This window comes from Temnothorax longispinosus, chromosome 1 (genome assembly GCF_030848805.1).
Source record: "Temnothorax longispinosus isolate EJ_2023e chromosome 1, Tlon_JGU_v1, whole genome shotgun sequence".
Classification (NCBI taxonomy): domain Eukaryota; kingdom Metazoa; phylum Arthropoda; class Insecta; order Hymenoptera; family Formicidae; genus Temnothorax; species Temnothorax longispinosus.
The window spans coordinates 285832-313038 of NC_092358.1; the positions used below are offsets into that span (position 1 = coordinate 285832).

Consider the following 27207-nt stretch of genomic DNA (forward strand, 5'->3'; position numbering starts at 1 on the left):
GTACTCCGGCAGACTCCGAAATAAAAAAAAGAAAAGAAAACATTTCCGATTGAGCACCAAAATATATAGATTCCGCGCGAGTTCGTCCGTGAAGGACCATATTTGAAAAAAAAAAAGTTGGAATAATTCGCCTCACGCAGCCAACGTTCAGAGAAACGGGATGGTGCGTTGGCCCGCGGACGCGGGCCTGAATCCTGAATTATCCAACTCTGCGACACGACGGTATGGCGCTTATCTCCATCTCCCCCCCTCTCTCCTTCTCTCATTCCGTCTCTCTCGCTCTCGCTCGGTGCTAGCGCGTATATGCGGAGCCCGTATATGGTAGTGGGCGGTAGACGCGCGACGACGACGACGACGCGGACGGCGCGGGCGAGGCGTGCGGCGGCGCGCGGCGGAGCGGGGCGGAGCGGAGAGGAGAGCACGGTGCGCGCGTAGCGCGCATGCGCCCGCGATCCCGGCTCCTCGGCCCGACTCGGGCCCGCTCGGCTCGGTTCGTGCGCGGGCGCGCATGCACGGGCGGTGCAATCAGTAGAGCCGAGAATTCCAAAGCGCGTGTACTTACTCTTGAATTCCCCGCGATCCGCATTCCGATTTCAAGCCTAACGCGGAGCGCAAACGAGCGAGGGAGAGAGACATTCAAGCATTATCTCTACGCACGTTTAATCCTCCCCCCCTCTCTCTCTTTCACTCCTCCTCTCCGTTTCATCCGGTTCTTTCCGTTTTCGCTTTCTCCGTCCGAAACTTTTGGTCGATCGTTTCTATTTATCCTCGACGCTCCGTCTCTGTCTCGTTCCGTTCCCTCACCTCTTCCTACGCTCTTCCTCCCTCTCTCCGTCCGCGTCTCCCTCCCTCCCTCCCTCCATCGTCGCTCCCACGTCGTTTCTCGCGATCTAATACTGCGGCGCGCGTTTACCAGTGGGATCGTTTCTGAAAGCGCAATAGTCAACTGTGACGACGTGAGCAGACGTGAGTGTGTGTGAGAGGCTTGCAAACGCGTTCCCTGTTCCCTCGACCGCAGCAAGAGAGAAAGAGAAAAATACCGTCGCGGAAACCGGGCGAGCCAAGCCGAGCGGGATAAAACGGGAGAAAAAGGGAGAGGCGAGAATCTCTCCGCGCTAGCTAATCGGGGAAAGAATCGAAGAAAACGAACGAGGAACGAACCGATACGAGGAAAAAAGCGATCGAGCGGAGAGCTATCCGGTCCACGTCACTGGCGGGGCGGAAAAAAATCGGAGGAAAGGAAAAAAGAAGAGAAAAGAACGAACGACCGCGTACGCGGCAGAGACGAGGCAACTTTACGACTCTCTCGGAGGAGCGTTGCTCGCCCTCGCGCCTTCGCTCTCCGGCTTCCTCCCTTCCTCTCCTTCCCCCCGTCCCTCCCCTCTCGCCGCGCTCGCGCCACCCTCGCCTCGCGCGTGATTCCTCCGCGCTAGCGGGAGTCTTTCCTTCTCCCCCTTGCGCTGTGCCTTCACACTCTCTCTCTCTGTCCCACTCGTCGTGTCACTCCCCGTTCCCCCCTCGTTGCCGCCGCCGCCGCCGCTGCCGCCACCGTCGCCTTCGCTGCGGGTTCCTTTTCTTTTAAACGCTCCTTCGTCAGTACGTCTCCGCCCGTCCGCGCGTGTTTGGTGCTCTCTTGTGCGACCGGAGAGAGAACAGCTCCGACGTTCTCCGTCCGTCCCGACGACACCGCGCACCGTCGCGGTCCACTCGCACGCCGCCACTCCGAGTCGAGTGTTTGCATTAAGATCGTGTTTTGCCCGCGCGCGCGCGCCCAACACGCGCCAACCCATTCGCCATTGAAGCAGCCGAGTACAATTTGCGATGTGTGATAATACTAACACGACGACGCAGAGTATAGCGGACTACCTGTCACAGTTGCTGAAGGACCGCAAGCAGCTAGCTGCCTTCCCGAATGTCTTCATTCACGTGGAGCGGCTGCTGGACGAGGGTGAGTGACCATTACTCCTCTTTCCTACTGCGAATTTTTTTTTCTTCTCTCCGTCTCTCGCTTTTCCCTGTTTCCTGAATTTTTTGGTGCGCCGCGGTTTGCTGCCCGCGGTGCCGCCTTTTACGCGCGCTCGACCGAGATCGTTCGTCCGAAATGGGCGAGCGGGAAAGGTCGAAGGTAAGGTTTCCGGGAAGTCCAGAAATAAATGTAGCCGCGCGGCGTCCGAAATTTTATCGGGCCTCCCGTCGCAAAACGCGAGAGAGAGAGAGAGAGAGAGAGATTACGCGCGACGCGCCATTTTGCGCGCTCGGTCGCGCCTCCGAGCGCGCTGAATTTTTCATCGTGACGTAACGTCGCGTGTTTTTCTTTTTTTCCCCACGTCAGTGAAACCGCTCGCGAAGCTCGTTCTCGCTCGCCCGTATGGACCACCGCGATTCCCAAATTCGTCTCGCCACGTAATACCAATTCGCCGTCGCGTCGTTTTGAAATGTCCGTCGATGGAGCCGATTGGGCCCCGCGAACGCTATCAGCGAATTCCTGTGGCTGCGAACGAGACGTATATATACAGGGTGTCCCGGAAAGCAAGCCTGACTTTCCGGAGCGAGCGAGCCTGGATAGGGGCGCGGGCATTTTTTTTTTTTTTTAATTTTGGACACGAAATAACGCAATCTGAACCATTTTCCACACGGACCATTTTCCTCTTGTTAACTCGATCGTCGTTTGCGATTTCGCGGACGTTTTTGGTGGACGCGATCGCGAGGGAAAAAAGAAAAATCTAAACGCGCGCCGGCATTTCTCAACGATGGGAAAGCACCCGGGTGTCTAGTGTATACTCGAGGGATCGACCTCATTCCCGGTTCGCGAGAAAATGACATGCCCCCCTCCTGCCCCCCGTTATTCTCTTTCCTTCCCCCGCTGCCTCGCGTTGTCGCCTCGCTCGAGCCCGCGGGGATCCGGATGATACGCGGCGTCGCCGAAAAAAAATAAAATTTCCACTCGCGCAGAGATGTGGAACACCCCGTGTACAGGTGTCGCGGTGTACCCCCCCTGTGCGTGTGCCTTATCTGCTCCTTTCGCTATCGCGACGCGCGGCGCGTGTGTGTCACGTGGCCGGCGCGGCGCAGCTACGGCGTGCTCGCTCCGAGAATTACGACGGGTCTCATTGGTTCAATCGAACCGAGCCCTGGAATAAGTACGTCCGACGGGAAAATAAGTTTATTCCTCGCGGCCGATCTTTTCGTGCCTTTCGTCTTTCCCCTTCTCCTCCCTCTTTCCACCTGAATGTATCTCGTGTTACGTGCTCGTTTCATTTTAAGCGCGAAAAGTAGCTAATAAATCGACGAGGAAATAATAATATTGCACATTGCCGTGTTTTATTAACGGAATAGATATGTTAATTATATGTAAACGATTTTTATTTCCATCATCCAATAAATTATTATTTTTTACTTTTAAACCAACATCTTTTATTGTTTGCTCGGAGATTTTATTGGCCTGTATTTAGCTTTGCTTTTATTGAACGTGTGAGTTGTCCTTTTATTGTTAATTACATGCCTTGCACGGTTAAATACGAGAAGTTTGCGGGCGAAAGTTGATATCTCAAACTAAATTGCACCTTTTGAGAGCATTCGAGGCAAAACGACCGATTCGATCTCGATGAAACGCATATTCCGTCTGTTGCCAATCTTCAATAGATGAATGAAAGTACGATGCGAAATGAGAATACGTGAGAAGCTCTCCGGCGTCGTGTATAAATCTGCGACCGCGACTCATTTCTGTGGGTCGAATATCGAAGAAACGATGAACTGCGCGGGGCGGTTCACAAATCGGTCACGCTTAAAAAATGCATAGAATAAAATAAATAAATCGCGCGAGTATTCCGCGAAAGCTCGGGGGTCTTTATTTTTAGCAAACCAGCGCCATTTATCGGATTATCGCCGAGTAAGTATATCGCCCGGTAATTCGATAGCTTGCATTAGTTGTCGGTTATCGCGCGGGGAAACGCACGAGTTATTGCAGTAGGTTCGCACCCGACACTTGTGACAACAAACACGAGTGTGACACGAGAGTGGAAGGATTTTTTTTCTATTTATTTTACATTATTTATTGCACTCGTACCGATATCGCACGCGTAAATAACGGGCGATAAATAACGAGGATCTATTTGTCGCTGTCAGACGTATTTGACACCCGAATGTACTGCGATTACAGTTTTTTTTTTTTTGTTATTGTATCCCTAAAGAATAGTGCCTTCACTTACGCAAGTAACGTGCTTGTAAGTAGGTTCTTAACCGTTCTATTGTTAACCTGTCGGTTCTATTCATAAATTTGTATACTACACTGAGAGTCTTTTCTCTCCTTTGCCGTCTTTTATCCGCCTTTTCTCGGACTCATCTCGTGTTTTCTAACTCGCTTTCTCTCTCTACCCCGCTTAAAATTCTATTCTATTTGTATCTCCCACATATTTTTTTCTATTTTATCTCCCGTGAAAGTCGTTGAGATCCCCCCCTCGCAGCCGGTGGGGCTCTACGTCGCGATCGTCGCGTCTAGGCTGCGAATTGTCCGCGCACATCTGTGCGCTCTTGGAATCGATTTCAATCGGCGAAACGATACGATACAGCAAGTGAAAGGAACGCGCGAACGGTAAATATTTATTTATACGCTCTCGTTGTACCGCTTGGCGGCAGCACTCGTCGCTCGTGTCGTGCTGTTTTGCTCGTCGTTTTGCACGATGATGACGATGATCACGATGGTAGTGGTGGTGATGTTGCTGGCAGCATCATCACGGGCGAAATCGGCGAGAGGCGAGATTAGCGCTGCGTATACGTTCGACGGCGGATCCACGTACGCAGAAAAGACGCTGACCTCGCTGTACCGCCGTAGAACCGCTTCGTTGGGCACTCTCGATATCCTCCTCTCTCCCCCGCCCCCCTCGGCCGTTCGTCGCTCCCCCCTCTCGACGCACACTCGATACACCGCTCACCAGATCCCCGATCCCCCGTTCTCGGGGAATATAGGCCCGGGCACCGTAAACGCTCGATTCGCAAGGAACTCCCGGGGTTCGCGCGTCTCAGACTTTTTTCCTCTGTCTTTTTTTTTCTTCTTTCTTCCTTTCTTATCTTCTCCCTCGACCGCACGTGTGTCGTGCGCGCGTGCGCACCTGTCCTAACGAGGTGGTGCCCGCTTCCGCGGGCGGACCGCCGGCGATTACCGCCGTTCGACGAAATTTGACGTTCCGTCGTGCGGAATCGGGGCGCGGCGGGGCCCAGCAGGGCCCACCGCCGTCGCCGTCGCTTTGATGTCTGTAAATTCGCCGCCGCGTCCTCCCCTCCGTGCGCAATACTTATACCGGGCTGTAACAACCGTCGTTTACCTGGAACGATTCACCTCGTGATTCTTCTTTTTACCCGGGAGAACACGCACGGAGATACGTTTCTCGCGAATCTGCCTGAATTGTCGCCCCGATAATTAATCCTTCCGATCGAAGAAACTCAACGGGGAGTAATGCCGCACGCGGATGTTCTTTCGAACAGTTTGCCACTCGTGGTGCCCCCGCTCCTTCTTCCTCCTTTTCTCCGCGCCGGACTTTTCACGAGCGAGTCCCGATTTCCGATCGACGATTTATCGCGTCGTGGCGCGACGTGCGTTCGCGAAGGTGTGCGAAATCGCCTAAGGACGCGTTCGCCTTTGGAAAGTCGGAGAGAAAGCTGCATTTTCGCTCGTTTTGTTTTACGCGCTGGAAAGCAGTGCTGCATCGTATGCTTATGGGAGACACTTAATATTCCCGGCGCGAACGCCGCGAGACCACGTCGCACAAAAGAGAGAAACCCCTTCCCCCCACCTTCCCCGCAACGCCAAGTCCTTCAAATGTAAACGGGACCGAGAAAGAAAATGATTGTTTTTTTTGTTTTCTGCAAAAATTCGTCGGTTGTACCCGATAGTCTTCGCGGAATATGCGTCGTACGTCTCTCTTTCTGCTATCTTTCTAAAGATTTTTTATTTTACCCGCTTGAAAAAAGCTTTTCGACTATAAACAAATTGCAATTGTTTTGCGAGATCGAGGCTTTTATTGGCTTACTAAAAAGATGGACTTGACGTCAAATCTAGAGCTATAGAAGTACTTAAATGCCGCAAAAGATCCTCTCTCAGAGTTTACAGATGTGACTTTTCCAGACTACGTGAGAGCCATATTGTTTCGAAGAAAATAGAGACAAATTCCCAGTTATTCTTTCGCTTTGAGCAAATTTTTCTACCAGTCTATCTTATTCGCCAACAATGTTGCACGGTAGTTGGTACCGACTGGTTTTTACACCCTGGGGAAACTCGACATGAAAAACGCGTAGTTCTAAAGAAATCTCACCGCTACCTCTCGTGTTTATTTTCCATTTTGGTTCTTTACCCTATTTGTATATACGTACGTATAAAGGGGCACTTTTGTCGAAACTGTCTTTGAAGGCTCGTTAAAATTTCTATTGGCCTACGTTCCCTTCGTTCACGAGAGACTTGAGGATAATTTGTTGCGCAATACCTGTTCGGCGATATACCTGTTGGCTCACTCGTGCTCGTAATGAGCCCTCGCTGCAACTAAAAGGAATTTGACTTGTGCCGCATTAGGTAAGGCCGAGGGCAATAATTTACTGTAATCATCTCTCCTTTCGAAGTACTCATTGAATGCGATTTAAAGGTCTTATTTATCTTTGAACTATACGCGGTATACGTAACATAGGTTCTGTTAAAAAGAAAGGATTCAAGATTCTCCTCGAAGGCGAGCAGGACATTTACCAAACTGAACAAAAGACGTTTACGCAATAGGTCGAAAAATTAATTTTGTTAAATGGAAGTGTTTCTCTGTTTCGGTAATATAGATGCATGCATTTTTTGCATAAATTTTCTTTTTACAAAAATTGATTCTTTAATTATTTTGCATAAAAGTATCGAAATAAGATAATCGAGAAGTAAATATTTTGTGAGATATTTCGTGGTTGAAATATTTTATTTTTACCTGAATACGAAAGACCTCGTCAAATATTTCATACTTCTTGAATTTTTAAATATTGATTAACGCCTACAAAAGACATTTCAGTGATAATCTCGATAAAATCTTCACCGTTGTAAAGTTGAAAAGTAAAAACTATTTATCTGACCAATGATATGTCTGAGTAATCGTCTAATTGACCCTTCATGAACTGTCGGGACTTTAATGTCCCACCGAGGTTTTATATCTCTTTAATCTACGTTTTCTCCTCTTTCGAAAACGAAACATTGATAACTATCGATCGTAAATAAAATCAAAGAATCGATGTGATTTTTTTTTTAACGAATCTAAATGCATTTAAGTAAATATTTTATTACGAACAAATAAGTAAGTTTCAGAGGCACTAAATAGCTCAACAAATTCAGCTACAAATTAATTATTCATCATCGTCATTGACTTTTTTTTTATTCCGTGCGTTCTAATCTTGTCCTTTTGCCGGGATGGTTGAAAGGCACGCTGCCGCGAGAGTGCTCGCCCGGGCATCTACGGGTTTTTACATTTGTTGCACAGGCGGCGTGCGGAGAAAGAGAGAAGGAAGAGAGGAGAGACAGAGAGAGAGAGAGCACACACACGCGGGAGCCTGCCCTCCCGTAATGATCCTTCGCTTCGCGTATAGTGATGCATTCGAGAGGGCGGCTGGCGCGTTCAAGCGCGCTCTATTTCCACCGAGAGTGTGTAACGAGTTCTCTCGGTGACCTAGTGGCGCGAATAGAACTCGTCGCCAAGTGCGCGGCGTCCTTTCGAAATTGTCCGGTCGAAACTTGGATACCGAACCGGCGCTCGTCGTCGTCATCGTCGTCGACACGCCGCGCCGCCGCCGGGTGCGTGCTCGATTTCGAGAGCCAGTGGGTCGACGTGACTAATCGCCGGCCGCCGCAACCTTCAACATACGTGACGATTAAAGGAATTCGCGCGTTTCACACGCCCTTTTTTTTCTTCGGGGAAAAGAAGAAAAGCCCACCGAAGAAGAAGATCCGAGGTGGCTCTTCCGAGCCGAAGAGATCTCACTTCGGTTTAAATTCGAAGCGCGTTATCCTCGAGTTCTTTCGCGAAAAGCGAACGCGAACGTCACTCCTCGGGGATAATGAAGCGTGATCGTTAACTGGACCGTTGACAAACACGTTGACGTTTCTCACACGTCCGGACGGATTAATATTCGCGTCTAAAGGTCTAATTTGCATTCGGGAATAGAACGCGAGGGGGGGGGGGGAGAATAATTTCGGGCTCGGAAGCTTAACGGGCACGCTCGGCCGGCGTTGAAAGTGGAGAGAACGTGCTCCTTGCAAATGCATTCGTAAATATACGCAATCGCGACACCGCTAACGTTTCTAGCCACTAATTGCCGTCCATGTAGTACGCCGGTCGACTCCTTATGGGAAAAGGCAGCGAAGCGCGAGCGGGACAGCGCGACGTTAATGACGGACATTATCGCGACGGCAATAAAGCTTGGCTCAATTAGCCCGCGCTGTAAAAGGTACCGCGGGAAACGTCATTAAAGAAAAAAACTCGAATGGACTCGTAATATTCTCGTATAGCGTTTCCGATTCATCGCTCGCGACATCGACGCTCTATCATATCCTCTTGATTTCGTAACGCCACGAGAACTCTTCGAGGTTTGTGACGATTAAGCCTTTACGTAATCTATCAAAACCCCGGTAGATCTCTCCGGGGTGGTGGGGGGGGGGGTAGAGAGGAGGGAGGGATCGCGCGCAGATTGAAAGAATTCGCGAGCTGCTCTAAGGAAACAGCTGACCGATTTTAATGTTAATGAGGAGCCTTGTTCTTCGTACAGTACCGGCCGATCGCGTTCGGAGCTATCGCTAACCGGACTCGGTCTTCGACCCCCCTTCTCTCTTCCATTTACCGCGCGCCCCCCTCCCTCCCGCCGCGCCTCTCGTCCTTGCTCGCCCCTCCCCGTATCTTCATCGCGCCGTGGCGGCCGCATTCCTTCTCTCGACGGTGAAGCCGCGCCGGGAACTCCGACTTGCCTCGCCTCAACTCGACTCGCCTCCTCAACTCGACTCGAGTCGACTCGCTTCGTTTCGTTTCGTCTCGCTTTGCCTCGCCTCGCCTCTCGAGAGAGCTCACGAGGATCGTAACTCGCGCGCGCCCGCTTAGTTCGGATTCACCGCATCAGCTCTCGATGAATCGAGGGTAATATCCAAATTGATTGCAGCGTCCATTGATCAAATCCCATCGGGGATCCACGACATATCTGAACACGTAGGGTGTTTCGTAGGGATCGTCAAACTTCAGCGCTCCCTCGGCCAATCTGAAGATGATTTTTCATTCGGCCAACGAATTGCTGCGAGAAAACGTCGAATTTTATCGAATTTTTACATCGTTTAAGCGTAAAACAACGATTTCGGTTGAAGAAATCAATTGAGAAATATAATTTTGTAAATCATTCTCTTCTCAAGCTTTTAGTTTGTCTCGAGAGCGCTTTTATCTTCTGTTTATCTTCTATTATTTACTCGAAAATTGTGGACACGCAGGGTCTCGACTATCGACATCGGGGTATCGTTTAATGAAGTATCGTAAAAATTTGAGGTCTTATCTTCTCTCTTTCTTTATCGTTGGATACAACTAATGCGGCCAGGTACGAGAGATTTATCTCGACACGAGTACACAGAGGCAATCGAGTTAATGAATGTCCGGTGAGAACGACTCGGGGCGGCCGCAAAGCGAGACGGTATCGTCGCGAAGCGAACCGACGTGGTCGCGCGGATTCGTGACTACAATGAGAATTCACGTTCGAGGTATGTCGTCTGCGAATGATCGAGGCAAAGGTTACGCTCGACGCGTCGCGACGTGCCGCGATCGACAGATCGCGGAGTACGTGCCACACCCAACTGGATTGCCTTTTTTTTTGCGCGCGAAGGCCTTAGAGACCCGACGTTAAAACACATCGGACTAACAATGTCTTTATCTTAACGACGTGCATATAAAGCACGAGAATGCGCCGCAGGCAGGTGAATTATGAGTCGCACCGTGAGATCGTACTCTAATTATTGTCATACGGCAGCTCTAGCCGCATATTTCGTTGCCATAGGCGCATAAACGTATCCGGGTCCACGAGCCGCCTACAGCAGTTCGTGTTGCATAACAAAACCGCGTGGTCGTGTCGAATAGGTGGGTTGACTCAAGGGAACGAAGCGGGCCGCGACCATTATTTATAACGTTCGGTAAAAGTAACGTACGTCATCTCCTTTATGGATTTTTAACTCGTGACATGAGAGACGGGACCAGACCTCGCCTCTCTGCCACGAAGAAAATATTGTAGGAAATATCGTATGAGTTACGTAAAAGATATATTTCTTATATATTACAACATTTCCTTGTAAAGAGCATATTATAGTGTTTATTATCATGAAAATTGATAATCGTTGATATTTTTATCAATTACGTTAGTAAAGTCGCACACTGTGAAAAGTTATTTTAAACCGTGCTGCGGTTACATAAAAAATTACAATTATCATTTGAGGTAGTAAAGTATAAGAAAAGAGTTTGTGTTCCTACGATTTATTTCGAATTGCGAGATAGGGAATACGCTGTGTTCCAAGTTACGTGACTAGAAAAAGAAAAGACGTATAATGTCAAGTTACGAGGTGATTTTCCAGTTCGCGCGCGCGCACGCTCGCGACACCCGCGTTGGGTGATAAACGTGATAAACAATTTCGCTCTCTCACGATGTACGCGAGCAAAACGTGCAGCAGGTCGTTGGATCTGAAAAACGCGGCCCCCGATAACCGTAAAGAAAAAAGAAAGAAAGAAAAAGGCATTCTATCCTCATGGCTGCCGAGGCACTTTCGTAACGCGAGCGCGACTGCGCCTTCTTGGGGTATCGTCCGAGTCCGCTCTCGACGAGAATTCGCGACGATATCGGTTCTTTTTTCTTCCTCCCCCTTTTCCTCGGTTTAAACCGCTAAGCCTCGTTAAAGAACGCGAACGGAAAGGCGCGCTCTGCTCCTGTTTTGTCTGAGACGTCGCGGCGCATCACGCGAATAACGCGAAACGACATTCGAACGAGAGAATTATTCGTGAAGGATATTTATCATTGCGTATGTATTATTTATTAATTTTTGAGATTATTTGTCAAGGATATTTATCATTGTTTGTCAAAGCGGTTGGATTAGCGTTCCCGAGAAGACTGCTTCCAACCGCGAGAGAATCACGGGCGTGATTCTCATCCGGAAGGATTGCGGTCGGCAACCTAATATTTGCGCCTCAACCGAAATAACGCGTTTCGGATCCATCCGCGAATATAGGCCTCGTTTCCGTGCCAAACGCGTCGTGCATTCGTAATCCGGGCATCGCCGGTGCCCGCGAATCCCTCCGAACGGAAGCCGCGATTATTTCTGAAATGTGGAGGCGTGCCTTCAAAAGCGCGCGAGAGAGAGAGAGAGCTCACTGTTTACTACCGACTACCAACTGGGATAAGCTTACACGGGGAAGAATTTCGCGAAGAAACCTGCACTGTGTCGTATACTCGGCGCGAAAGCAATCGAACTTCGTTGCCGTGATTGTTTATCTCAATTATTGCAACAAAGTCTGTTTTGCTGAGAAATCTACATTTATTCATAGAAATTTGAAACGAAATAATTTACTCTTATTTGCTGTCGTGACAAAATAATTCAGCAAAATTACTTGCAGATTTACAGATTTATAGATTCAGCAAAAATAAAATTATCTTCAACAAAGCAAATTAGTATTCATAATTAGTATTCTTTTGGCTGTGTAATAAATATTGGTATTTATATTTGCATCAAAAGATCTTTTTTCATGTACTTACCATTTGCAAATTCTACTCATTGATTTTTTTTATACTTAACAGTTTTGAATATTTTACTGATCACGGACAAATTTGGATAATTTAATCTTTTATCTGCACCTAAATTTTTCTTTTAAATTATTGTCAACATAAAGCTCTATTAATTTGATGATAATATTCTAATTAGTATGTTATGTGTTTCAATTAATAAATAATTATCGAACAATATTCAAACAAGACTTGAAACTTCCATTAAGACACGACGAAAGGTCTTCATACCTGAGCATCCGAGATTTAAAAACGTTTGTCCGAATTTTATATGTTGAGTTAGAACACATCTCAACTCTCAAAACAGGTAGAAATCCGGTAGAGAAAAGAACAGGCGAAGAAGTCGAGTGTCTTTGGTCATTGGTAGAATCCGGAGGCTTGCAATCGCGATCGAGAGCCGGAATCTCGATGGGTCTCGTACACGGGGAGAGAGAGAGAGAGAGGCGGCAACTCCGGCAGTCATTGAGAACGGCTCGTCGCGGGGCTTTTTTCGGCATCGACTCTCTTTCCGTAAGTATCTCCTCTCCTCTCCTCTCTTCGAAGAAAGCGTCTCCTCCCGTGGTAACGGCGGGCAACAGCGTTTCTCCGCTTCTAAATAAGGAAATGCCTACGCTTCTCCTCCGCCTCCGTCGTCGTCGATTGTCGCGCGCGGCTCGCTCCTCACACATGCTCACACACACACACACATACACACATGCGCAAAAACGCGCGCACACGCGCGACTCTTAACCCATTTAATCCCACAGTTCCATTTTTGGAGCGGTGAACATGATTGACCGGTGGAAGTGGGAAAAGCAACCGAGAGTGTTGTTACATCTCACACAACTGTTGTTTGGTATACGTATTTTGTCGAATGTCGAGTGCTCGTTGATTCCGAAAATTACCCTCTTCCGTATCCAAAGTCTTCATTTATACATAAAGGAAAAAAAAAGAAATCTTGTCTTTATATTTGTACGTTACGAGAGAACGGTCTTTCAACGTTAACGATATTCCCGAAGCGTGCGAAGCTCCGGAAACTCGCTCCTTTTCTCCCTCGCCCGCCCGCGACGCGAATTTTAAACTCGTTGGCGATATATCGCGCGAGCGAGCCGCGCATTTCCAGACGCGGTACAACTGAACTCGAGAGATGCCTCTCTCTCTCTCTCTCTCTTTCTTTCTTTCTCTCTCTCGTCCTTCTCTCTCTTTCTGGAAAGAGAGACAGGGAGAGGGAGAAAACACGTCCCGTGCAACGCACGCGGTCTTTAACTCGGGCCCTTAAGGGCCCGGCTAGCGGGGCCGATGACCGAACCGGATCGGACCCGGAGCGGAGCGGAGCAGAGCGGAGCGATGCGACGCGACGCGCGGTCCGTTTCGCCGGGCGCGTTCGCGTTCGCCGCAACCGCGCGTGCCTCCGCGAGCTCCTCTGCATGCAGCTGTTGCCGCGGCATTCTCCGTTGCATTCTCGCATTGCGGTAAGGCAGACTGGGCCAAGTGCAAAAACACAGGTTTCGTTGGACGTGTTTATTTAGCGTAAATTCGGGCAGACGACTTTAAATCGCGGCTACTCGGGATCGGAAATAGTTTCTCGACGTCCTATAAGTAGAAACATAATTGATTTTCCGTTCACTTATATTTGTCGCTCTATTTAGCGCCCTGGATTAATCAAAACCGGCCTGTCGCCTGTCCCAGTTTATATCGTACGTCTCTCAGTCGCTTGAATTCGAGTTTCGAAATGGATGATGTAAATTTTTTTATTAGTTTCAACCAGTTTCAATCAAATTGGACTATCGTAAATTGTAAAAATTGACAAAGAAACATTGCAGCTTTATTTACAGCTGATCTGACGGAACTGTATCGTCTCTTCTTCTTTTTTCATAGATAATTTATCTTTTTTTAAACATTTTTTTCCTGTTTTCTATTTATATCTTCAAAGATCGTCGAAAATTGTTATTTCATATTTTATATCACGTTATATTTAAACCGTTCTTTGTCTCTCCTTCAGCTTTCATCTTATCATTGCAACATCGTTAAACGCTATCCATCGCGATCTTCTCGCGTGCTTCGTGCACTTGCCTCCGCCTCTCCCTTTACCTCTTCGCTTTCCCTTTGGACTTCATAACTGTCATTTCGCGTGTTGCATCTTCCTTTCGCCTCGTTAACCTTTCCAAGACAATCTTCACTACATGAGATTTACAGAAGGGCACGACCGTTTCGATCAATGAGTTTGTTATATGTTGATTATTTAAATGATTGCGATCATTATACTAATAGCCATATACGTCTTCACATTTATCCGCTGTCGACAGCTTCGTTACCAGAAAGAAAGGAAAACGCTTGACGATTACCATATTTAAGGATTAATTAAACTGTCAAGAAAAAATGAATGTCCTATTACTTTTCGAATCTTCTTTGCCTTAAAACATTCTTGTACGGTAATTAATCATATAGCCACATTGATGGGCGAAATCACGAGTTGGGTATCTCAAGCTTTTTACTCGGAACGCGGCGAAGCGGATTGTCGTGTGACCGGTATCGTAACTTCCCGTCATCAACGATACGTACCGGTGATTTTTTCAGTTTTCGTCGAAAAGAAGGAAGATTGCGTGTAATAATTTTATTCTCGAACATCGAAATCGCGCGAGTCAATAAGTTACTTTTGCGCCCGCACGTCTAACTCTTATCAACGAGATATAATTAAAATCCGATATGTTTATCCGAGAAAAAGTTCAATCACAAAAAAGATGAACCTACGGACTTGGATTAAACTGATAAGAATCTCAATGAATACAACAGCCGCGCGCTAACGGTATTTCGTTTGCGTGAGGATGAGGATCGGATTTTGCATGGTACGGAGTAGGTGTGCGATAAATATTAAATATCATAGTAAAGACGTTATGTGTGGAGATAACATATTTTAAATGTGTTGGAAACTGGGAAACTAAAACGCTATAATATTACAAACGCGCGTGATAATATTATAATGTACGCCGACTAGACGGATAGCTATTTTCCTAGACGGCTAGACATTACATTAGGTGGGTAAAAGCTCTTCGAAATCCGACACGTTGTTACACATATATTGTATAGGACGGTACGTATCGCGATCCGCTTCTTACGCCCTCGATTCGTGGATTTCGCGAGTCGTTTCTCCGCGCGGATATCGCATTTGTCGCAAAATTTCTGGAGCAACGGCACATATAAATAGGCGCGCTTGCCTCATCGCGCGAAAATAAGTTGGGAATTGCTTAAGGGTGGAGCGCGCAAGATAGATGAGCTAGTTATGAATTTTATGCCATCCGTATCTGTAACGTCCGTCGCGACGTCGTCGACTGAGAGATATTGGTGCGGAGCGGACTTATCTCCCGAAGTCCGCGCGAGCTGATATCTTACCGCCGTCTCTCTCGCGTGGAATTTATCGTCGAAGGTACTGCAAACTCGCGCGTGTGTACTCGTTTATTATTTCATCACGGAACGTTAGCGGGCGTAATCGCGTAACGACGTGCAATTATCCCAAGTAACGATAGTTTAATCGCGCGGTCCGGCTTCTCCATTTGCATCGCGCGTATTCGTTACTCGAAGCCGCATTAAAGCCGAGTCCGCCGGTGTACTCGGTCTAAAAATGGAGATCACGTAACGCATCGGCGATACACCCGGCATAGTCTCGCATTCTCATCGTAACGGCATTTCTTGCGTTCGTGCAGCAACTAGGATCCAGCTGACGGCCTTTATCGGCCGCCTTTGTCGTCGCCGATGTTACCCCACGTGGTGCCTCCGACGAAGCGCGCAGTTTGTCGCCGCTCCGTTTTTCTCAATTCCTCGAGGCACAAATTAATGCGGAAAATATTCAAACGACTAACGATCAACGCTCGACGCCAAGCGGTTTCCCTTTGTCAGTTCTGATCGCGTTAAATCGCGCGTTAAACCCGAGCGATGAATCGAGACGAGTGGCGTCGTGATTCACGTCGCGTGGACCGAGAAAGAGCGAGAGAGGAAGAGAGAGAGAAAGATGCAACAGACTCGTCAACACCGTCCGCATCTTTGGAGAACGATTCAGCTTTCGAGCGATATGCGGTCACGGATCGTGGTGTCTCACCCGATTACAACATCGGTGATCTCATGCCATCGATGCCGCGCCGCGCCGCGCGCTGGTATTTTCTTGCCGTTGTGCCAGCGTACACCCACGTGCGCGCGCGCATCACGTGACGCCGAGATATTATCCGAATAATCGAGATTTCGCCTCTGTGACCGACGTTCTTATTATTGTTCCTCACGACGCGCTTCTTGCGACGTAAATGTGGCCGCTACGTTGACATTGAACGAAGATACGCATAGAAGCTCTCTCTCTTTTTCTCCCATGTCTCTTTTCCGCTTTCTCGCTCGCTCGCGTATTCCGCATCCCACACTCGCGCAACTACACGCCACACGCATTTCGGATAGTGTGCGAGGGATTGAGGAGTAGGGAACTAATGTAAGAAAGATTGGGAGAGAGAGAGAGAGAGAGCGAGAGAGCCAAGAGCGACGGTCAGCTGATGTCACGCAGATGGGCTGGTGAGCTGCGCCGTGCTAAAAGCGGCTATGATGCCCTCCTTTATTTCCCCTCTCATCCCCTCTCCTTCCCCGGCCATTCTCCTCCTCCGTTTCTGCCTTTCTGCTCAACTGTTTTTCTATCTGCGTCTATCTGTCCGCGACTGTAATCCACGTCTCTGCGTTTCCCTCTCGCGTGAATTCCTCGCGGCTCGCGCTTCCGATCCTCTTGTCGAAAGAAAGAGAGAGAGAGAGAGAGAGAGAGAGAGAGAGAGGGAGAGAGAAACGCAGGCCTCGCGGGCATACCGCGAATCGCCGTGACGCATTCTCCCACCTCTCCTTCGCGACTCTCGAGAAAATCGCGGTTGTTGCGAGATGACTCGCGCCGAGAGAGAGAGAGAAACACAAGAGAGACTCGGCAACGCGCGCGTGTATGCGTGTTAAAAGATCCTGACGTTTTCCATTCGGAATAAGTGTGACAACCAGCGGCGTGTCCGTAGCCGAGAAATCGCCTCTCGGCATCTCAAATGACCGCGCCGATAAAGCGTCGCCGATCTGTTTTCGTTGCCCCGCACGCTCGCAATAATTATCAATTCACTCGGGATTTTTCCGGCGACAATTTTTTTTCCAGCGACGATATCCTCAAGCTGATACTTGACGAATTTTGCGATCCGTAAAAGATTTCTCAATTACGGCGCACGTACTCCGAGTCGCGCGCGTTCCACCTGTCTTTCCTCGTTGAACAAAAACAGCGCGTCTATTGAGAGGCTAATAATCGGCTCCTCTTCAAGATAATCGAGTGGTTCATTAGAGGAAGCGAGCTTGATGTGTAGTCATTAACTGCTATAAACGATTTACTGCGCAGCCACTGATCGATTCATTTGTAACTTTAAAGACGCATTTAATACAGGAAATATATTAGTAATTAGATTTGTCCGTCGTTTATTCGCAAATTTGCTTGCATTAAATTTTCTCGAGTCAGAAGAATAAAATTATTCCACATGATTTTATGTATGTTATCGTATATACGCTTTGGTGGATTTTTCTACAAGATTGACATTAAACAGTTTTAGATTATTTCACTAAAATTATTCTGCAACTGAAAACGAGTACGTATAATGTTTAATTACGCGTTAAAATTATCTAAGAAAGAAACAAGTATAGACATGTAGCTTGTCGAGTCTGCATTTTCAGATTGATTCATTTAGCGAAACGATCTCGAGACAGGTGACGGAGGCGCGGATTATTCCGCGACCTACCGAGATTTTTGTTTCTCCTAAATCGGGACAAATTTTATGCGGTCGCTGGGAATGCGGTTTGGCTGGGACTTACAGTTACATTGTGCGTGATTTGCGAATGGTTTACGCGAAAAGCGACGATTTGCGGTCACCGCGGGGCCCGGTGTCGTCGCGTGAGCGCGAATCATCGGCACGGGAGGACGATGAGGAGCCGAAGAGGTCAGGCATGCGAGAAAGTGGGGCAGACGCGGAACGTTGACCTTTACGGTTTACGGCGGATATACGTATACGTTGTAAGAGCACGACCGGGTTGCACGACGCCGATGGGGCCCCGTGATCCTTTGTCGCGATACACCGCGATGGTCGGTGTACCTACCGATCGAACACGGGATAAACAAAGTCACCTTTTTTAGATGCTAGCCAGACGCTGTTCCTTGACCGATCGGAATCGAATCGAAAGCGCCCAAGGGAAAGCTCGTTTCCCTTTTATACCAATCTCGAACTTGACATTAACTCTACTTCAGTTAAATTAAAAATATGAATTCAATTTAATATATTTGAATAATTCGAAACGTGTCTGCGGATTTTTATTCGTGATAATGCTCGTAAGGGTTTTTTAATGTCAGATAATTGGTCTCTGGTGTGAAATAACAGATGTAAAATGATTTTTATTGTATACAAATTTTAGTAAGTACGATAAATTGACAAGTCCTTATTTAATTGGACTATAAAACCACATTTTATTAAATTTACACTTTATTAAATTTAATATTTAAATGAAAAGATACTTATTTCAAATAAAAATATAAATTTAACTTCCTTAAATATTAATAAAACTACTTCAAACTTCTTTCTTGAGGTAAAAAAATTAAAGAATTTTTCACTCAAGTGACTGAGGCAATTCTTCTAATGCTTTCTACGTGACAGTCACTCAATTTTTGTCAATCCTGTATAGAATACCAAGAAAACAAATGAACGAAAAGCTGAATAAGAAAATTTAATCCTTTCTCACGATTTATGGAGGGAGAGCCACGCCCAACCGTTAGATCCGCAGCGCCGTTATTAGCATTGCGTTTAAGTTGCGGATAAGTCGCGCAAATGCGTGCGTGAGTGCGTGCAAGCATAGTTATAGGTATGCAGGGACACGCTTACGCATTATCGCTATACGGTCAGACGCCGCATATAAAGACCAATCGCGTGACGTATTATCGAATGAAGGATGTACGCGGTTCCATTTCGCTCGCGCTTCGTTTCGTTTTCCTCGTTAATATAACGGTCACCCTAGATTCCTCGTAGATTGGCCCATTCAATGTAATCGGCGTGTCAAGACTTTGTCCGAGCTCGCCGAGAATTCTTCCGTCGAAAGCGTCGGCGAAATTCAAATCGATTCTGTCTGAAACGAAAAGGAGAGGGAGGAGGAGAGAGAGGAGTCGTGGACAATTTTCGTAACGAGAAAAACGCGAAGCGTTCCGATATTTTCAAATCCCTGCTTTTTTACGTCTAATCATCGGAATTCTTTTTGCCACCGTTGAACTCTCAACGAGGAGCCGAGACTCTATCAATTATATCACACAATTCGGAGAATTCGGGGTATCAATTTTTCAGCTTAAGTGAACCTGAACGCTCGCCGAGTTCCTTGATTCTCCGAATTCGGAGGATCGGAGGATCGACGAGCGCAACTCTCGATTAATCACGTATTTATCGTTGGATCGTTTTCACTTTACAGAGATCGCGAAGGTGCGGGCGAGTCTTTTTCAAATCAGCGGAGTGAAGAAGGAGCCGCTCATCTTGCCGGAAGCCGAGGGCGACATCACGACGCTCACGGAGAAGGTCTATGTGCCCGTTAAGGAACACCCAGATGTAAGTATGCACGAGGGACTGACGCACATATGTGTAATGTAATTGACGTATCTCCCGGATTATCGTGACAAGATGCGATTCAAGGAATACACTTGAGATACGAAAATCGATGAGGTGATTCTGTGGAAAATCTAAGAGAGCGAGCGCTTTGAGAGATGCTTTTATGAGAGAATTTACATTGTTCAGCTAATATGTACATACGTCAACTAATGGGTGACAATCGGCACGTCGCTGAAACTAAATATCTGTTATTTTGTAATGATGAGTGGACGGAACGAAATGAGTTAAACGCTACTCTGCGGGGAAAAACCCGTTATTTTTATCGGTGCATAGTGCAAGAGGAGTATCCATTTGTGAACTTGATTTAAATAAACATAAAAATTCGAAAGTTTTGCGTAGCTCAGTGATTATACGTTTAGAAGATCTCGGCATCTTGGCTATTTGGATGAAAGGAATTTATTTAGAATTCCTCGAAGGCAGTTACGGTCATTATTAATGTCAGAAAGTATATTTAATAATTTATAATAGTCTTCAAAAGCGCCTCGATTATAAGTGAGTTGATTTTATTATGGTAATGAAAAGGCATCACTCAATATGATGCAACCGCGGTTGAATTGAGATTCTTTCTTATATTTTTTCACAAGTTTATACATGTACTTATATTTCTTTGACTACGTGCCGACCAAAATGTCGGGGTTCCTCTATGGTATAGCGCTCAATTCATTTCATTTTGTCCGCTCATTAGAAAATTACAGTCATTTAGTTTGAGCGACTTTTTGATTATTACTTTATATATAACGTGTGTATACATATATTTGTTTTATATATATCGCATCCGTCGTGAATCGTTTTTCTTCGTCGTGTCGCCGGAGGGTGATTTTCGTTACGGATCCGTGGCGCGAGAGGAAAAGTATCGTTCGCCGATCTCGGGAGACGAGATCGAGCGATGCGCAGCGTGCACCGAACATCGAACGCTGAACGTTATTTCTGTAACGCCCGAAATAGGGTTCGCGCCGAAGAGACGGACTCCCTTTCCTTCTCCACGCTCCGTTTCCTCGTCTCGCTCGCGCGCGCGCGTGTGTTTCTACGCGGTTGGCTCTCATTGAGACGTAATAGCCGGGTCGTAAGCTTATTAACCCTTGGAGCGGGTATCTCGATACTTCTTTTTTTTTTGTTTAAATCGCGTTGAAATATTTAATTTATTTAGAGATGAATGAGGTATCGCTTGAGAATAGTCGGGGAAAAAATTACGTCGGCTTACGCGCGCGAGAGTGATCGGTAATCACAGACGTCGGCGATTATTAGCTCATTATAGCCTCTTGCGAATGATCGATCGATTCGTCAATTACCGCGTAACGTTGACGATGCGCGGTTTCGCTTTGTCCGCCCATCTACTCGACAATTGTCCAATTATCATGCGCCGATTTCACGCTGATTGGTAGTTTTCGATAATGTCCCACGTTATCAGTGCATTAGTTCTTATCGTCATCAAGAAGGACGCTGTCGTGATGCGCCTCCTGGCACGGTAGCTCGTCTTATCTTTCGATGCGATTGCGTGAATCGTCAAGATTGCTATTATTATGCGTTATGTGATGTTTATTTAAGATTTTACTGGATTACGTTTTTCTGAGATAAATGAAAGGAGGTCTCTCTAAGATATTACAGTCGTAGCCTTTCCTCCCACTGCATTTCGGCGTTTAGACACGCCTCAATCGCATATATTAAAACTTTTATCTTGGGAACGATGTTTTTGAAAAAAATAAAGAAATGGACCAGCAGCGGGCTAAAGAGCCACGGATGATTCACCGTCTAAACTTATCCGCCTTTATTTACCGGGATCCAACAATGAAACTGGATATCTCGTAGAACAGGTCTTTTTTCACACGATCGTACAAACCAAATTTAGCGCGTAGCGTTTCGCACGTTAAAGATATATATGCTATAATTTATGAGTATATTATGAGCCGCTATTTAATATGAATATTGTAAAAATGTATAATATTTGTATACAAATTGTTGAGGAAGTTCTTAAAAAACGGGACGATTAGATAAATTTGGGTAAAATTTTTATTGATCTTCCGCATCTACACGTTCTCGTTGAATATTTTTTAGAATTGAACATATTAATCGCACAAAGATGGAAAAAAATTCAATCGGCTTTCCCGTATGATTACAGTTCAACTTTGTCGGAAGGATTCTGGGACCGCGGGGTATGACCGCGAAGCAACTGGAGCAGGAGACAGGATGCAAAATCATGGTGCGCGGGAAAGGATCGATGAGGGATAAGAAAAAGGTGAGAATTGTTTAAAGGTAAAAATTGATTGAACTAAAACTTTCACTCGCCTAATTGCTACATGAAGACTCTTTGAGGAAAGTTCTCTTCAGCAAGCTAATTTTGAAAATTCTATCGATGCGCGACGTTAAGTATCGCGAAGAAATACGTGACTTAACTTGCCCGTTAACGGCAACGAGCGTCTGAAATTAATAACGGTTGCAGACGATGACAGCTGTTGTAATGGTCGATTCCGCTAATCATAGGCCTGCTCTCCTTAATCGCGCTTCATTATACTTCTTGTTTAAGAGGAATGTTGTGACTACAGATATAATTGGAGTTGTAATATGAATTATACGTAAATAATGCGTTTTTTAGTGAATTATATATAAATAATACGTTTTTTAATCAATATCAGAGAGTTAATACGAGCTCTCCAAGTAAAGAATGCTTGCTACGTATCGGGGGATCATATTAGAGACCGTGACACAAATGGGTTTGGAATTAACTATGAGTGATTTATATAGAGAATTAAACCAAGCGTCGTATTTTTTTCAAGCTGCACATGGTACGCGAGCGAAATGCTTTCTCGTAAGTATATACACGTAGAAACGAACCCCAGTGTACAATTCGATGTGAATTTGATGTGTATCTATTATTTCCTCCCTGATCAACGCAAATTTATTCGTTAATTATTATTGCCGTTTATTTGGTTAACAAAAGTCCGCGATAAAAATCTACGCCGGTGCTTCGTTGTTCAAAGAATTCATCTGAAATAGGGGCGCGGGTATAGAGGGAACGAAATTTATATTAATCACGCAATCCTGCTCTTTATTTCTTTCTATTCTCAGGAAATCGAGCCTTTATATTATAATTTATATATTATTTAATGTATTATTCAAATATATATTTTTTAAATAATATGATTATGAACGACAATTTTATGTAAACTATGTGACTTTAAGTTCGCGTCGCGGGTGTATGTACGTGTATGTGTATGTGTATGCGACTAATGTTTGCGTGCGTATAACAATATTGCGTGACGTGTTGATTAACCAGGAGGAACAGAATCGGGGCAAGCCGAATTGGGAGCACCTGACGGACGAGTTGCACGTGCTGCTCACTGTCGAGGACACCGAGAATCGTGCCACGTTGAAGCTCGCCCGAGCAGTCGAGGAAGTCAAGAAGCTACTTGTGCCCGTGGTGAGAAAGTTCCAATTGTATACCCTTCCTTTCCCGCTTATAGACGATAATAGCCCCCCGCGCGCTAAGAAGAGAAGATCTCGCCGGGAGACTTTCCCACAAACACGTCTTTTTCTTCCTTCTCTCTTCTTCTCTAGTTTCGAATCAAATCCGAAAACTTGAAGGAAGCGTGGTTGCGCGCGAGAGAAAAAGATGTCAAAAATTTTTACTAAAGTTATATAAAGGGAAAAAAATTGTTGCGACAATTTTTCCCTGCGAGTTCGAGACGTGGCGCGTTATAATCAAGCTGTCGAAGCTCGAAACGCATGCCACTTCCGAAGTGAGTGGCCTCGTGTACGCGCGCGTTAACTGTACAATCGGCGCTTTCATATGTAAATGGAAAAGATCTGTACAATGTCGAGCTCCCCCATCCACATTCGTAGGATAATTATCGTTGCACCTCCGGTGGTGGGTTCTGACGTTAATGTCGATTGTTAGCAGGCTGACGGCGAGGATGAGCTAAAGAAGAGGCAGCTAATGGAACTCGCCATTATCAATGGGACTTACCGGGATTCGAACACAAAGGTTGCCGCCGCGGCAGGTACCGTTCGCAGAACTTGTCTCATTATGCGCGCTTAAGAGCCAGGCGGGATCCGCGAGAATCGGGAGATTGCAGGATCCGAAGATAGCACGCGAGATAGACTTTCTAATGAGATGTCCATTTAGAGTATTACTTTATCGCAATTGTAATTTACCTCGTTGTGTTGCAAAAACGTGCAATAATCGACGCATGACGCATTTAAAGATAACGACAACATTGCAACGTAATGGACTAACGTTGACCGTCGTCCCGCACGTTCGTGACTAATCTATTGAAATAATTCTCGCGAAATAACGCGGCTGCGTGCACACCTTCAGCCAAATCTGAGATTCCCGGTACATCAGTTGTCGGAGAAATTCGCGCTTAAACAAACAGTTGTAGATATTAATGCTCGTGACTTTGGCGTGGTGGAGAACAAGAAATAACGGTCGCAGAATACCCGACCGATTCATCTTGAACTTACTCTTCTTTGATTAGTAATTGGTTTTTTTCGCGACGTATTTAATTTATTCTTTCGGAAAACTAGTTTAGTCGCGCTTCGAGCCGCGTTAGATAAATGGAAGGCTTAAGAGAGTTTTCGGAGAAACTTGACTCGAGATATACGTGTCTGGATTATGCGCAGCGGTTATCGAAATCAAGGTCGACTGGTGAACGAAGACGACGAGTCTTCCCGCCAGACTCCGTATTTTTCTATCAACTTGCCTGACCCCATTTCATATAATTTAATATGTGATACTATCAAAATCATCGTTCAGAAACAAATTTCAAATTTCTCCTTGAAACTCTGCCTCCCTCGCTCCCAAATTTTTCCGGTTGTGCACGCAGCGGTGTCCAGTCATTGTCATAACGCGGGTGTCGCGGATCATAGCGCTCGTGGAACCGACCGTTTCGGTCGGAGGCGAGGCAGGGAAGCGTGTCATTCAGCACCACTCGCTTTTGCAGCCTGTGACGAGGAGTGGCGGCGGGTAGCCGCCGCCGCGGCAGAGACGCAGCGCCTGCTGCCGGGCCTGGCGACGCCGATGCGGACTCCGAGCGCGCCCCTGGGCGCGCCGCTGATCCTGTCGCCGCGGATATCGGTGCCGACGACCGCCGCGTCCCTGCTGAACGGCTCCGGGCCGCCCGGATCGCTCCTGTCGGCCGGCGATCCTCACGGGCTCATCTACACGCCGTACGCGGACTACGCCAACTACGCCGCCCTGGCTGCCTCGCCGTTGCTCACCGAGTACGCCACTGCTGATCATTCTGGTGGGTTGTTTGCTCGTTGATCACTCCCGTTGCCGTGTCCCCCCGCGCGGCACGGAGAGAGAAACGGAGATGGTCGAAACGAACGCCTCTCCCCTCTACGTAATACGAGAAACGGGGCTTTTTATACGCGGAAATGTTTTCTTTTTTTTTTCTAATTTTTTAAGAGAGATGCGCGCGTAACGGAGGGAACGAAGCCGCGTGCTCTTTTATTATTTTTATTAATATTGTTATTATACCGCATGCGGCACGTCACTGACGATTGGTGACTCTCTTTAACGGCTTCAACAGCATTTAGTCATTCTTTTCCCGTGCTGTGAATCTCAAGAGATTAGACGAGCAACGATTAACGGAAGAAATCTTTTCGATAAGCTTATTGTCGTACTTTTTTTTTATTATCTGTACGTATTATAGTAAATATTCTGCTGAGATAATGACCGTTGTAAAAAGTTGGCCGTCTAATTCCGGTACCGGTGCCAATTTTTATACATCACACGAATTAGGAAATTGTCACGGGAGAATGAAACGAAATTGAATGCAATGTTATCACCGATAGCGTTGGGCTTCGTGAAACGCGACGGACATGCACATCGCTTCGACGGGAGCGTCACCAATCGACACGTAGCACGTACACAATCACGTAAATTTGTAAGACTATAATTGTTAATTACGAACCGATCGCTCTTGTAGCCGTTAATTATTATTATCCACGTCGCGTCATTATCTCCGTTATCATCATCGGTGAATCGGTCGTCGTCCCAATCATCATCATTATCATTTTTATCATCATCATCATCGTAGCGAGTACTTTTTGCGAGGATAGTTTAGGATTATAGGACACAACCGAAATCAGTCATTTACTAGTCGCGTCAGTTCAGATATTATAATTACGTGAAAGCCTTAGCGTGTAATGTTATATGCACCGCCTTATCGAAATAATTGTGTCACGAAGATTCAGGGTTATCAATAGCAGGTAGAGAACTGGTAGAAACGCGAACAGAACGGCTAGGCCGTGTTTCGGTAGGATTCTATCAGGAACGGTATAGGTATTAGGTATAGGAGAAGACGGGACAGACGTACGTACGTACTCGTCGTGCGTGCTGTATCGCGTGCAGATGTAGCTATACTAGTCTGAAAGCTTTTCTTTCTTTCTTTCTTTTTATACCGATTTTCGTGCCGTTCACCAGCAGCCACGTGTTTCGCCGCCGGAATACTTCTTTTCTCCTCGAGTCGCCTTTAGGGTAACCGCACGGTGCAATTTTTGTTCGATAGAGGAGGATATTCTGCCTGATTAAATAGAGATTTCATCTTTTTCTTCTCTCTTGAGATACTACGTATTAATCTGGAAGATTAATCTGCAATTCAAAAATTAATCTGAAATTCAGTCTTGTGAAAGATTTTTTTAAAGAGATGTTTGTATATCTATATATCTCGATGTAGAAAGTACCTGGTGAAAACGAGAATAGATTATCTCTTGCTATACGAGAAATATACTTTCGCCGTTCGAAACTGATAACGTGAAATTTAGCGGCAATCAAAGTTGTTTTTATTGGATTTATAATTTTATTTGACTTACATTGACTTTTTAACGAGAAATATTGCTTAAAATTGGAATATTGATTTTGAGACCTATACTTCCATCTTTCGTAGTATCGTGCTTATATTTACATCTCATCAGCCGGACATGATATCCTCCTCTTACAGATCGGACAAGTCTCACACCGCGTACGTGTAGTCCAAGGAGATCGCGGGAATCCAGCGAGGAGATGAATCACGTTGAACTCGATCGCGTCGAAAGTTACGGCGAACCGTTAGTCAGGACAATCCCGCGGAGTCTCGTCTTCGAGAAAAGAAAGAAGAAAAAAAAACACGTCGAGATATTTCGGGTACGCGAGAAATCTCCCGTCCAGTCCTCCTCCACCAGTATCCAAAGTACTTCCCGTCGAGTGGTACGAGTTACTTGACTCCCTGACGCACGCGACGTTCGATGTCCGGGCCTGTTTAAAAGCCGAGCGATATATACTGTCCGGGAATTATACCCCTGGACGCGCGTTCTTCGTCGCGGCATACGGAAGATCGCGTCTGTCTTCCCCATGATACAAAGGCATCCAGTTACCCGGTGAATGCTCGCGCATTCGCGCGTCTTTTAACGTATAATATAGACCGTAAGGGAATGCCCTCGTGCGTATTGTCTTGCGTTGAATTTTTTTCTTACGGTTGATGAGAGATCCGTAACGCGCTGTCGCGCATTACTCAATGCAGTAATCAAAGGCCATTCTTGTTGTAGCTATTTTTACAGATACACGTGCGTGTGTGCGCATTGCACGTACGTGCGTAGATATATAGATTTCACAGAGTATATATTATATATTTATTGAAGTAGACGGTATTAAACGTTGCATAATATAGGTTCTTTTTTTCTTAAAGCTTGTCTTAGAGTTCGATTTGGTAGCTTCGATAACGGGAAGGGACGTGTATCGTCGTCCCGGGACGTTTCTTTTCCTTCC

General features: G+C 46.3%; 1 protein-coding gene across 4 annotated transcripts in view; it reads left to right on the forward strand.

Moving 5' to 3' along the window:
• Positions 1–454: 454 nt before the first annotated feature.
• The window catches only part of How (protein held out wings), a 37596-nt gene continuing 10843 nt past the window's right edge, over positions 455–27207 (forward strand). Inside the window, exons 1-6 of one of the 4 annotated variants that reach the window (XM_071778981.1) lie at positions 455–1948; positions 19270–19403; positions 21580–21696; positions 22735–22878; positions 23356–23458; positions 24401–24703. In XM_071778981.1, the coding sequence (XP_071635082.1) occupies positions 1822–1948; positions 19270–19403; positions 21580–21696; positions 22735–22878; positions 23356–23458; positions 24401–24703 (928 nt within the window). In that variant the 5' untranslated portion in view covers positions 455–1821. The remainder of the gene's footprint in view (positions 1949–19269; positions 19404–21579; positions 21697–22734; positions 22879–23355; positions 23459–24400; positions 24704–27207) is intronic. The other 3 variants (XM_071778969.1, XM_071778977.1, XM_071778974.1) reach the window with 3 other exon arrangements.